This window comes from Vulpes vulpes, chromosome 2, assembly GCF_048418805.1.
Source record: "Vulpes vulpes isolate BD-2025 chromosome 2, VulVul3, whole genome shotgun sequence".
In the NCBI taxonomy this organism is placed as follows: domain Eukaryota; kingdom Metazoa; phylum Chordata; class Mammalia; order Carnivora; family Canidae; genus Vulpes; species Vulpes vulpes.
Window position 1 is genome coordinate 2,067,019 of NC_132781.1, and position 12,865 is coordinate 2,079,883.

At 56.3% G+C, this 12,865-nt stretch overlaps 1 protein-coding gene across 5 annotated transcripts in view; it reads right to left on the reverse strand.

Moving 5' to 3' along the window:
* Nucleotides 1-285: 285 nt before the first annotated feature.
* Nucleotides 286-12,865, reverse strand: part of RNF213 (ring finger protein 213) — a 97,610-nt gene continuing 85,030 nt past the window's right edge. For all 5 annotated transcript variants that reach the window (XM_072746414.1, XM_025999910.2, XM_025999909.2 and 2 more), the window contains 13 exons: nt 12,058-12,217; nt 10,913-11,093; nt 10,092-10,183; nt 9,229-9,480; nt 8,321-8,453; nt 7,925-8,008; nt 7,413-7,593; nt 7,096-7,297; nt 6,019-6,096; nt 5,276-5,470; nt 4,820-4,909; nt 4,538-4,716; nt 286-1,950 (listed from right to left, as the gene is read on the reverse strand). In XM_072746414.1, the coding sequence (XP_072602515.1) occupies nt 1,797-1,950; nt 4,538-4,716; nt 4,820-4,909; nt 5,276-5,470; nt 6,019-6,096; nt 7,096-7,297; nt 7,413-7,593; nt 7,925-8,008; nt 8,321-8,453; nt 9,229-9,480; nt 10,092-10,183; nt 10,913-11,093; nt 12,058-12,217 (1,981 nt within the window). In that variant the 3' untranslated portion in view covers nt 286-1,796. The remainder of the gene's footprint in view (nt 1,951-4,537; nt 4,717-4,819; nt 4,910-5,275; nt 5,471-6,018; nt 6,097-7,095; nt 7,298-7,412; nt 7,594-7,924; nt 8,009-8,320; nt 8,454-9,228; nt 9,481-10,091; nt 10,184-10,912; nt 11,094-12,057; nt 12,218-12,865) is intronic.

The window sequence follows — 12,865 nt, forward strand, 5'->3', positions numbered from 1 at the left end:
AAAGTTTTCCAAATATACAACATGCTTTACTAATTTCTCAAACAAAGGATACTTACCACAGTTTAATTTGTTTTGGAGTTCAAGATTATCATATTAGATGTTCATTATTTTTTTTTATCCACAATAGCCTAATTTGACAATTGTTTTATTATTATTATTATTTTAAATTTTTTATTTAAATTCAATTTGCCAACATACAGTAAACCCCCTGTATTCATCCCATCAAATGCAGAGTGCATTTTGTTTTTGGAACCTTCCACTCTTATGGATGCGTCTACTAGTTCATTTTCACAAAAAAAAAAAAAAAAAAAAACCCTCTCAAAACCTTTATTCCCCAAAGCTGAGTTGATGTCTACTTGCCATAAATAGAAGCTCTGCCCTCAAAGAGGAGGATTCTTTAGCAGCAAAACTCAAGTTTATTGAAAACAAGTATGACAAGTATAATAAAATTTACGTTTGCCTGTGCTACGCCAGTGTGTTTTTGTACAAATGAGAGAACGCTAGATAAGACAGTTAAGGCTTTGAAAGCATAGCATACAAAACAAAATAGTTAAAAAACCTTTCATAAAAGTAGGGGGGAAATTCCCAGCCAAAAAAAAAAAAAGCTTCGTAGCACAAGATTGTCACCGGACTCCCCCGGTAAGGTGTGGCACGGTGAGGACGCAGAGCAGCACCTGATGGCCACGCCAGCTCCGTCCCAACTTGGAGGTATCAAAGGAATTCCAAGTGCGAGTCGAGGACCTGAAGAAGTCCCCCCACGCCCTTGGTCCACGAAATGGGCAACCCCGGTGGAAGGTGGGGGGGTACCTGTGCATAGTCTAGAATCCGAGCAATCCTAGTTTACTCGGTGCAAATGGATGTTGTATCAGGTTAATCTCTGAGGGGTCTGGATTCCCGTGCATCCCCCTCATCAGACCCCGAGGAGCGTGGGGGGCAGTTTCTTCGGCCTGAGGCTTCCTCCACTGTGGCTGCAGAGTCCCAGCGGTCCTGGCGGCATTTTCCGCTCCTGCAGCTCTCCCCCCGAGGACCCGGTTTCAAGTTGATGGAGTCATTAACTCATTCAGAATGTAAACCGAAGACATTTGCCTGTGACTTGTCCACAGCAGTCGTCCCAGTGCCGATGGGTGCTGAGCCACCTGGGAGCAGGAGACCGTCCGGAGGCCACAAGTATCCGAGGACCTTGTGCAAGAGAGACCCAACTCTCAGTACGAAAGGCGCAGGATCAGAGCTGGTTGGCTAGTCTTTTCCTTTTTCAGAAACTTGGCGGGTTCTGTGTTCTGAGTCTGTTTTTATGCCGTGGCTGAGATTCAGAGGAGGGACCGGAGAGTCCCACGTCAGGGACACTGAGACCACGTCAAGACCACGCATATATTTAGCAGGAGGCTGGACCGTCCAGAAGTTCCCATGAGAATGCCGGAAGCATGCCTTTGATCCAAGTTTAACTGATAAACTCTCATTTGGAATTTAAAATCTCTAGAGTCAGAAGCAAATCTGGCCGTCACTCCAGGCTCTTCATTGTGCAAACGAGGAATGGAAGGAAGAAGCAAGCGGGACTCCCCGTGCGTGTAGGGTGCGTTAGCGAGAGAACGGAAGCAAAACCAAGAACGCTGCTTCCCCGCCCTGGGTCGGCCTGCGGGGCCCCCAGGCCTCCCCTCCCGGCAGCGCCCCCAGCCCCGGGAGGGAGGTGAGGCAGGCCAGGACCGCGCATCTGTTCCGGGAGCGGCGTGGCGCAGGGCACAGCACGCCGGGGCGGAGGACGGAGGAGCCCGTGTCCCCGGTCGCCAGCAGGGTGGGCTCTACTTCGCGTGCCGAGCCCGCTTCAGCCCGACAGCCAGGCTCCAGGCGGGGACACAGTTGCTCAGCAGGATCTCCTCTGGGAACTGGTACTCTAGCTCAGGAGGAATTTCACCGTCTTTGGTTTCCATGTAACTTACTAGGGTGTCTCTCAGGCTGAAAAGCCAAGGAAAGAGCCAGAAGGTTAGGCGCTGTCCCTTGGAAGGCCAGGGCAGCCTTAGCGCTCGTCCCTGGGTCCAACCAACGACTGAATGCCTGAGCAGGGCCTAGGGCCGGGGCTTGGGGGTCCAGGACACACCTGCTGCTCCCCACCCCGCGCCACACAAACACCCCGGAATGGAGCTGACCCTGGTGGCCGCCGGGTCCCGTCCCCTTAGGCACTCCGCGAATGGGACCTGCCTTATGAGCACGCAGCTTCGCCATTCGAAAAAAGCTTGTATTCCATTTCATATTTTCGGTTAGCAAGATGCTAAATTCCCTAGGAAAGGGGTCTTTGTCCTCTACACTAAAAGTCCAGGAGAGTAAAGACTCGTTGAATATGTTCAAAGAATACAAATGTGTGCATATGTGTGCCAGACAGCAAATACGAAGCGTGCTGGCGAGGAGCACTGGGATTGGACCATCCATGTAGGAAAACAGGAGTGGTAAGTCCCTACCTCACACCACACATAAAAAATAAACCGGTCAACAGAGCCCGCATACAGCACGAGACCATAACTGTACAAGACAAAGTATGGCAGGCTACTTCGCACCCAGGGGGTGAGGACGACCCTGGTGGGTGCATTTTCCTAGTCCTTATACAAAGAAGCTACCAGGTCTGGCTTCCTTGAAATTCAAGACTGAGGGAGAGCATTTGTAACATAACAAATACGAGGTCAATCTTAAATCTTTTAAGAGGATGAGAAAGGATAGCCCGAAAGAAACATAATGGAGGTCAAGAGATAATTCAGGGGAAGATACAAAACTAGCAGATACATTAGGAAAATATCTAGGAAATAGGAAGATACAAGTGAAAATGAGACCTGTTTTTGGCCAATAGATTGGCCAAAATGGAGAGTATCTAGTGTTGGGTATTCTCATATACTGTATGTTGGTGTGGCTTTCTCTTTTTAGAGATTTTATTTACTTTTTCATGAGACACACAGAGAGAGGCAGAGACACAGGCAGAGGGAGAAGCAGGCTCCATGCGAGGAGCCCGATGTGGGACTCGATCCCAGGTTTCCAGGATGGTGCCCTGGCCTGAAGGCGGCGCTAAACCACTGAGCCACTGGGGCTGCCCAGGTGTGGCTTTTTCTATCGAGATTAAAATGCACATCTCCTCTCTCTCTCTCTCTCTCTCTCTCTTTCTCGTGTTGGGTTATGTACGCTCTTTATATGTTTTGGGTACTAACTCCCCAATAGATGTGTCACCTGCAAAAACCTCTCGTTCCATAGGTTGCCTTTTGTTCATGATTTTCTTTGCTGTGCCAAAGTTTCTATTTTGGTGTAGTCCAAATAGTTTATTTTTTGCTTCTGTTTCCTTTGCCTGAGCAGACATTTCTAGAAAAATGTTTCTACAGCCGATGTCGAAAAACTACCGCCTATGTTTTCTCCTAGGAATTTTATTTTATTTTTTTATTTTTTATTTTTTTTAGATATATGTCTTTTTAAAAATTTTTTTTATGATAGTCACAGAAAGAGAGAGAGGGAGAGAGAGAGGCAGAGACATAGGCAGAGGGAGAAGCAGGCTCCATGCACCGGGAGCCTGATGTGGGATTCGATCCCACAGGGATTGGATCCCTCCAGGATCGTGCCCTGGGCCAAAGGCAGGCGCCAAACTGCTGTGCCACCCAGGGATCCCTCCTAGGAATTTTATGGTTTCGGGAGAAAACAGAACCTTCATGTGCTGTCGGTGGGAATGCAAACTGGTGCAGCCACTGTAGACAACAGTATGGAGGTTCCTCAAAAAGTTGAATATAGAGCGGCCCTATGACCCGGCGATTGCACTACTAAGGATTTACCCCAAAGATCCAAATGTAGTGGTTTGAAGAGGCACCTGCATCTCAATGTTAAGCAGCAATGTCCACAGTGGCCAAACTATGGAGAGAGCCCAGATGTCCATCAACGGATGGATGGATAAAGAAGACGTGGAATATTACCCAGCCATCAGAAAGAATGAAATCTTGCCATTTTCAACGATGTGAATCAAACTAGAGGATGTTATGCTAAGAGAAGTAAGTCAGAAAAAAACAAGTACCGCGTGATATCACTCATTTGTGGAGTTTAAGAAACAAATCAGATAAAGAAAAAAGGAGGAAACCAACAAACAAAAGAACCAGACTCTTAAGTACAGAGAACAAACCAGTGGTCACCAGAGGGGAGGTGGGGGGACGGGTGACACAGGTGAAGGGGATTACGAGTACTCGTAGCCTGAGCAGCACTGAGTAACGTACAGAACTGCTGAATCGCCACATTCTACACCCGGAACTAACATAACATTACATTAATTACACTTCGATAAAAGAAAAGAAAAATAAATAAAATGCACATCTCTGACCTAAGTACACTTGTTATAACAAGAATATAGGATTTCTGTAATTACTTAAAAAAACCCAACAGAGACCAAACCCCAGAGGCCAGCCCGTGGGGTGCCCGGAGTGGGTAAAACAGCAGGGCGCAGGGCTCCTGAGGTGAGGCGGGTCCCCCTCCCCGTCTGGGAAAGATCACGGGATGGACCGCGGGACACCTGCGCACCCCTACGTACCTCCACTCAGGTCTGAAGTTGTCCTCGGCCTGGGGGCTCTTCAGTTTCAAGATCATCATCTCATGGAGCTCCAGGAGGAAGGCGTCGAGGTCCGTCTGATTCAGGAAAGTGCTGAGACACTTGGCATTTTCTGGGCTGAGATGAACTTTGTACCGGCTGCTAATATCCCTGAAGGGCTCCTAGAACACAGCAGGAGGGAGGCAGCAGGAGCTGGGGGGAGGGGGAGCGCCCTTGCAGGTGCGGGTGCATGTGCGGGTGCGGTGGGAGCGGAGCTGTGCTCACCTTTTGCAGGCGGAGCAGCTGTTCCGACCTGTGGGCGGACAGGATCTGCCAGAGGGCGATGGCATGCTTCAGCTGGCATCTGTTGAAGGCCTGCAAGAGCAACGGGCTCCTGAACAGGACGTGGGGCTGAGCGCGAACAGGCGGGTGTGGCGGCGCTTCTGCTCCCCCGCTACTCGGCTCCTCGACCCTCAGATGCCTCCCTACCCTACCACCAGCCACGGCCTCACCTCCAGAGTGTCCCCCCCATCCCCACCTCAGGCCGCGTCTCGGGAGAGCCAGGTGGCCGCAGGTGGCTGGAGTGCTGCAGGGGGGCGGAGGGGGTGCCCACCTGCCACGTGCCTTGGTCAGAGTCTTGCGCTGCAGGTGCGTCTCTGCCTCTGGCCCCAGAGTGTGGTCCGTGGCCCCCCCCATAGCACCAACCCTACAGGAAGCAGGAGGGCCCCAACCAAGACCCACCTTTAGTACCAGTTCTGCCTGGTCGCCCATGCGCAGCATGTCTTGGACGTACTCATTCAAGGACATGTTGGGGTCGCCGCCGGCCGTGCTCAGGAACCCCAGAGTGACCTCTATGACAGACAGAGCCTTGCAGCCATCGCTGTAGGACGGCAGCTGTCCACGGATGGAGCTGATGGTCGCGTTGGGGAGGGGTTTCTAGGGAGTCAAAGGCAGGACAGAGGTCCACGGTTGGGGCTACCCGCACATCGCTACCTGGCAACGCCGCTTACCTTCTTCGCTGCCAAGGGCACAAGGTGGGACGACCCCGTGAACCATAATGACATTTAACACGTCGTGACTCTTAAGTGGCAGCAGTACTCCGGACTCTTTACAGACACAGACCAAAGTCACGGAGCCCTCAAAACAGTTTTGTGGGGATATTCACGTGGACGCGCACACACACCACACACACACTCCACACATGGGAATCCAAATGCCAGGAATAGGTAAGTTCTCTGGACCTTGTGCGTCAGCCTACCCGGCGTGACGTCATCACTGAGAAGCTAGCCAGGATTTCAGCAGGAACGTTTTGGCTGATTGTCCTGCTTGCGCCCTGGAAAGGGCGGCGGACTCAGGGAGCTCAGGGAGGCCACCCCGTGGTGCTCCCGGCCAAGGCCCGAGCGAGGCCCAGCAGTCCCCCCAGGAGGAAAGCACCACGATTCAGGCGGAAGCACCACGCAAATGATAAGGTGCATTGCGATCACCTGTAGCATTTTGTTCTTGATGTCCATGAAGAGCTGTTCATAGTTCCAGTCACGTCTGTACACCAGAGTGGGTATTCCCTAAATTGAGAAAGAAAACAGTCTCTGGAAATGGAATCCGCCGTGGGGTTTCCTGCACAGTAACTCCACGGCAACGCCGTGCTGTCCTGCGCGTCACCGGGCGGAGCATGCCGCTTGCTGCCGTGTGACATCTGCATTTGACCCCAGGTCTGCGCCAACAGAAATGCAGGGAGGGGCCCGGACCTCGCCTCGATGGCCACGCAGATGCCAGCACGCAGAGCGCTGCAGGCTTGCGAGGCGCCAGGGGGAGCAGGAATGTGGGGGCCTCTGGTTGCTGCACTCGGTCAACCACTACGGGCCACGGCCTGGGACAGGGCAGCGCGAGCTGACGTGATGACGTGACTCTGTGCCCACGCAGCTCAGGGCCTAACTGTGGGCAGTGAGGGGGCTCACGGATGCACAAGGTCTCCACCGGGCCCAGAAGGAACAACACTGGCCCGGAGAAAACGAAAAGGAGAGACATGATGGGTGCACAGTGTGTGCAGGGAAGGAGGGCAGTCCGGTGCGCAAGGTCACAGGAGTCCACGCAGTCTGCGAGCAGTGGCCAGAGACAGGCCTGACGAGCAGCGTGGGTGTTACCCTGCACCCCCGGGATGCCCACCGGGGACCGACCGCCAAGGGGAGCAGTGGGGACGGAGTGGTAGTCACAGTGCTGCGTGGTAGTCACAGTAGGGATGGGTGCAGGGAGCGGGAGCTACATGGGGTGGCCGTGGAGCCGGGTGACAGGCTGCCCGGGGAGAGGAGAGCTCAGGTGCAGCCGCCAGGGGCTGTCGGGGGAGAGATCCAACAACCGGTCTGCTGGGACCTGAAGACGAGGGGGACGGAGGCCCGGGAGCAGCTCGGGAGAGCCGGGGGCACGGCCTCTGGGGGAGCACGGGGCTGCACAGGCATCCCCACCCTGCCTCGCTCGGAAACCACGAGTGGGAAGAAAGCCACACCCGGGCCGACTTCCCCAGAACAGACGCGCCAACACAATGACCAGCCCGGGGTCCGCCTCACCATGAGGGTGATCCTGGGCTTGCCCTGGAGGAAGCGGCCGGTGACCTGGCGCTGGATCTTCTCCAGGTCGAACTCCTGCAGCGTCTCCTTGCCCTGCTCCACCTGGTACTGGCAGTTGGACAGGATCAGCGGCATCAGGTCGTGCTCGACCTCGTAGCTGATGATGTGCAGGTCTGTGACCTCAGAGGCGTCCACGGAGTAGCTGGGGGATGACGCGGAGTCTCAGCATCCAGTGTGCCCCGTGCACATGCGGCCCCCCAGAGCCCGACCCAGGGGCTCACGTGTGCCCTGTGCCCTGCGGGCATGCGGGCGCTCACCTGTTGTTTTCGTCGGAGAACTTTCCCACGGCGTAGACCATGTCGTTGTGCAGGCTGATCAGATAGCTGACTAAGGCGGTGGAACAGAGGCCCAGGCCGCGGCGGCGCGGCAGGATGACCTCGAAGTTGGTGTCCATGTCCAGGTCGGCACTGCAGTAGCTGTCTGGCAGCTTGATCTCACCTTCGCGGGACAGGGTGTTCTGAGCAGAGAGGCCCCCCCACCGGCCCCATCTGGCTGCCACTCGCAGGGCAGCGGACACCTCGCAGCCACAGGGCTGGAGCCGGGGACACCTGATGGCTCCGCCTTCCCCCTGACTGGCGTCCAACGTTCCCAACCCTGTCCTGAGTCCGTATCGACAGACCCAAGGTGACCAGGGATTTATTCCTTCCGGTAGGTCATTTTGTGGGTCCCAGCTGCCTCCACCCAGAGGGTCACAGGTGACACGCATGGGGCATGGCGCCGTGGGATCGCACGGCAGAGCTGGGCGGGAGGCAGGGGGCGTGGGGCCTACCGTTGGTCTGCAGTGATCTCCTCAGCTTATTCCAAGTTGACAGAAAGATCTGGATTCTTCTGTGAAACAACTGCTTCAACCCATCTGTCATACAAAAAAAAAAAACACTTCTTGAGATCCCCGTGGAAGACACCTGCCCCGTCAGGTCCAAGTGACTACACCCCAAGCTCTGGAGAGGAGCATCGTATGGTGCTCCCGGGGCTGGAGCCGGGGCAGCGGGTGTGGCCGAAGCACAGTCTCTGGCGGGCTGGCGGGATTCACGCACCGGCCGCTTTGCCCTAAAAGCCCACGGCGTGTAGCACCTGGAGCCCCGACGGCACCCGCCCGACCCAGCTGCAGCAATCGCCAGGTCCGCAAACACTGGGGAGCCGACGTCTCACTAGGGCAGAGCCGTACCTCCCTGGTGGCTGCTAATGAAGGATCGGATGGACTGGTAGTCGGCGTCGGAAGCGTTCTGGAACCGCCTCACTAGGTCCCTCTGCAGGGCCAGGATCTCAGGCAAGAACCTCACGAGTCTCAGCTCTGCCTCCTGGAGAGGGAAGACGGCCCGGCCATGTGTTAGTTCACCTAGAAGGTGTCCCTGGGGAGACTCTGGGGCTGGCTCAGGACCCGTGTTTGTCTGCCCGTGGTCTGGGCAACGTGCTGGGTCACGTGACGCTGCGTCGGGCTGCTCAGACGGGGGACGAAGCCGTTGTGTCCCTCACAAGAGCCCGCCACCCGCTCGCCGAGCATCCTGCACTCCGAGGATGGAGGCGTGAACAGGACTAAGCCCCTGCCCTTGTGGGGCCGACACCTCACGTGGGTTTGCCAAAAGCTCGTGAAAGAAGTCGGCGTCGTGAGCCCTTGGGAGGGGCTGGGTGCACAGAGAATCTGCCGAGAGCAGAAGGGCCGGGAACGTAGGCCGCTGCGTGTTGTCTGAGGATGGGACCCAAGCATCTGCTGCGGAACGGGACTGGCGCTTCCACGGGAGACCTGGGAAACCCTGTCCACGGGAGCTCCCGCCCTTTCACCGCCGACAGACACTTCTGCTGGACTGGGAACGCACTGCAGAGGGGATCAGCCCGGCAGCCGACTGGGGCAGACCAGCCTGACCCGGGCCGTGTTTGCGGTCCGACGACGGCACCGGCTCACCGCACTGCCCCCGTGCCCCAAGGCCAGGTTGGGAACAGGGGAGGTTTGGGGCCATTTGATCCTGGTCATGCACTCCTGATGAACGCTTCTTCCTTCAACTGACACTCACGGATGGCCGGGGGCTCCTGGCACCGGGGACAGGTGGGCGCGTGGTCACAGCGGGGCAGCCTTACCTTCTGCAGGAACTTCCAGAGGATGGGCACGCTTTCTTTGCCGTTCTTCTGCTCCACAATGTGCTGGAGGTACTCAACGGTGACCTTCCTCCTGCAGGTCCACATCTTAGAGCAGTGGAACACGCTCTTCTGGGGCAGGTGGGGCAGGAAGACTGTTGGGTCCTTGTACACGATTCTGGCCACAGGGTTGGAGCTGATCCGTTCATCTTGGCTGATGCTGGCAGTGACCGTCAGCAGGGCTTTCTCCAGGTGCTGGGCGAGAGAAGGGCCCGGGGGCCCCGAGGTGAGCCACTCACGTGGGCTCGGACACCCCACGGCTTCAGCAGCGGGCCAGTTGGGGAGTCTGCCCTACGCGGCCCAGCGCCCTAGCAGGTGGTCGCACTGGCTGTGTCCATCGTGACCGCTTACAAGCTCCTTGTGTGCAGGCTTCGTCTCCCCAAACAGGAGATTCAGAGGCCTGTGATCTAAGCCTGATCTTTTACTGACTTTTACTTCCCGTTGGGCTCATAAACTCTCAGTACTGTTCTTATCTGACAGAGGAGGGACTAATCACACATTTTCGGTGGGTATCTGCATGAGAGTTTGTCTGTCTGTCTGCTGCTCCCACATCCTGCTGTAAAAGGTGGTGGAGCGAGAGCCGCCTGCACCTCCTGGACTCAGAGTAACCCCTCCACCTGCCTGCCCGGCCTCGGGCGGAGGACGCAGGGACAGCAGGACAGTGGAGTGTCCGGGGGTTCAGCCCTGGGCTGGGCACGGCCAGAGCCCCCAACAGCACCTGCGCGAGGGACGCTGGCCCGAGCGCCTGCGACACACCCGGGACACCCGCCTGCAGGCTCCCAGCAGGGCCGCCGGCCGCCGCGTACCTCCAGCTCAGGGAGAAGGAGGGTCTGCATGGCTTTCTCCCAGCTGTTTCTCTGCTCTCGGGTCTCCAGGTTTGCCTTGAAACAGGGAGGCCCTATGAGGGAACATGTGAGTTACCCAAGGAACAGAAACCACGGCAGCTCCGTGAACACGACCTAAAGGTGACACTGAAATCACGCACCCTTTCAGGGCCAGGGGCGGGTGGGGCGCCTCTTCCTAAATTAACCTGAGTATTTAGAAATGGTTCCTGCTGTTCCCACCAACCCCATGATCTTTGAGAAGAAACATAAAAAAAAAAGAAAACCAAGTCACTCCCGATGCCGTCACTCAGAACCGTTTTCCTAAGTTACCTTACGGAGCGTCCCTGTCTATGGATTTCGGTTTAGCTCAGTGACCACCAGGGTTTGCAGCCCACGTTTCCACACAGCAAACCGTGGACACGTCAACACGGTCAGGCAGCCTGGGCAGCCACGTCCTCAGGAAAAGCAGAAGGCCCCACAGACAGGCCAGGGGTCCAAGGAGCACACGTCTCAATAAGTTACCAGACACTGGTGTCCGGCCAGTGATGACTCACACATGGCCCGTCCCGGAGATGGTGCACAGCACAGCAGGCGGGCGCCCGAAACTGCTAAGCCTCCCCGCGGCGTGTGCCCCTAACACCCCTGTGCACACGACCCCGCTAGCTCAGGTCTTAACCCGCAGGGGAAACGCAAGGGCGAGCCATCCTTCCGTCGGCTCTTCCACACCCGTCTCCCAGCTCCCTTTATCTGGCTCAGGCTCTGCGAGCCCTGCCCCTGCCCCCCGCGGCGCCCCATGTGCTCACTCCAGCTGGAGAGGCGGCCCTGCCCGCGGAGGAGGCTGCACAGCATGAGGTGCACGGTGGTGGTGGCCTCGTCGGCGCTCCTCCCCAGCGTCTTTGCCAGCTGCTCCAGGTCCCTGTGGATGTGCCGCTGCAGAAAGCCGCTGGGATCCTGCACCGGAGGCTTGATGATGCGCATCACAGCCTGTGAGACACAAGACCTAGTGTGTCGGGGGCCGGCGCTGAGCCTGAGGCGGCTCCTCGGAGGATGCTCGTGAGGTGGCCGGAGCACGCATCAAACGAGCGGCAGAGCAGATGGGGCGCGGCCTGGGGACCCCATCGACATCGTCAGCGCGACACAGACCCTCACGGCTCTGTTCTTAATGCATCGAGACCACGCAGCACAAAACCCGTCTTCCTTCCCCGAGATGCATGTTTGTAAGCTTACATGGGAACGGCCTCATCCCAAACTCATTGAACCTACTATACTGTGTACAAACCTAAAAAAAAAAAAAAACTCTCAGAGCCCCAACATTTTGCTCTCACGGTTCATCAGAGGAGGCACAGGACGCTCTTTCTTTCCCGGAAAGGTAAACGTCATGGTTACAGGAGCCTCTCTGCTCCCGGGTGCACCCCGAGACGTGGAGTGCTCATTTAACATGGATTTTAGGGGCGCCTGGGCGGCTCAGTTAGTTGAGCATCTGACACTCGGTTTCAGCTCAGGTCATGAACTCAGGGTCGTGAGATTGAGCCCTGTGTCGGGCTCTGTGCTCAGTGGAGATTCTCTCTCCCTCCACCCCTCTTCCCTGCATGCTCTCTCCCCGAATAAATAAAATCTTAAAAAAAAAAAAAAGACACAATGAGACAAGCACTGGGTATTGTTATACTATATGTTGGCAAACTGAATGTAAATAAAATAAAAAATAAATAAATGGCTTTTATGTAACCTGATGGGTGGTTCCCCCCCCCCCCCCCGGCGCCCCGCCATCGTACGCCGCAGCAGGGAGATGAGGACGTGCAAATGTACGGCTCTGCAGACCAGCACACGGCCCCGATCCACGGGAGGTGGCCAGTACTTTGTAGACAAAAGGACGCACTGTGAGAAACCTACAGTGGTCGTTACAAATGAGCGACGGACCCATGGCTTGGCAACAGTGGGCGTGCTGTACCTCAGGCCTCTGGGTCGCTCCCAGGAGCAGGGCCAGGTGCGTGAGCAACCGGATGAGCAGGAAGACGGCCGGGGCCAGCTCCCGGTCAGACACCAGCACCTCGTCTCTGGACGGCGGGGCTCCCAGCACGTGGCCCTTCTGTGTTCTGTCCGTCTTGTCTCTGCAGAGGACGAGAGAAGACAGGGTGGACACTGAACACGGTCCTCTCTCCTCGGCCCTAGGGCCATACCCCCGATTCCTGGGAGATGGAGGCGAGGTTCACCGTTTTGAGGAAAACGGCGTTCCAGGACATATCCTCACGCACCCACACTTCTCACTTTGGGGTCTTCGTATAGCCTCTCCTTCCTGGATGACCACAGCCCGCCACGTTCTCAGCGCGACATGGCTGAGCCAAGTGGCTAACTGTGCAACCCGGGGGCCGTGTGTCAGGACAGAGGTCCGCACCTGCTTCTCCCCCTGAAATCAGCATGGGGAGGGCAGCAGGCAGGCCAAGGACAGTCTGAGTGTGGGACATCGGGATGTGGGCGCACCCATCCCATCTTCCCAAATTGAACACTGAGATCAAAGACCCGGCAAGGAACTTCCTGTCACACCTAGATGGGAGGCACAGTATGATAGATACAGTCTGTGGCAAAAAATATTGGAGATTCTGGAACATTCTGAAGGTTTGTGGAGATAACAGACTAGGGCATTTTAAACAATCATGGCACCAGACTAGCCCATATACGTGATGGCCACAGGGCGGCCCCACCTGCCACCTGGGGGCGGGGAGTGGGGGGTGCACGGGGAACCGCACTCCTCTCGATGG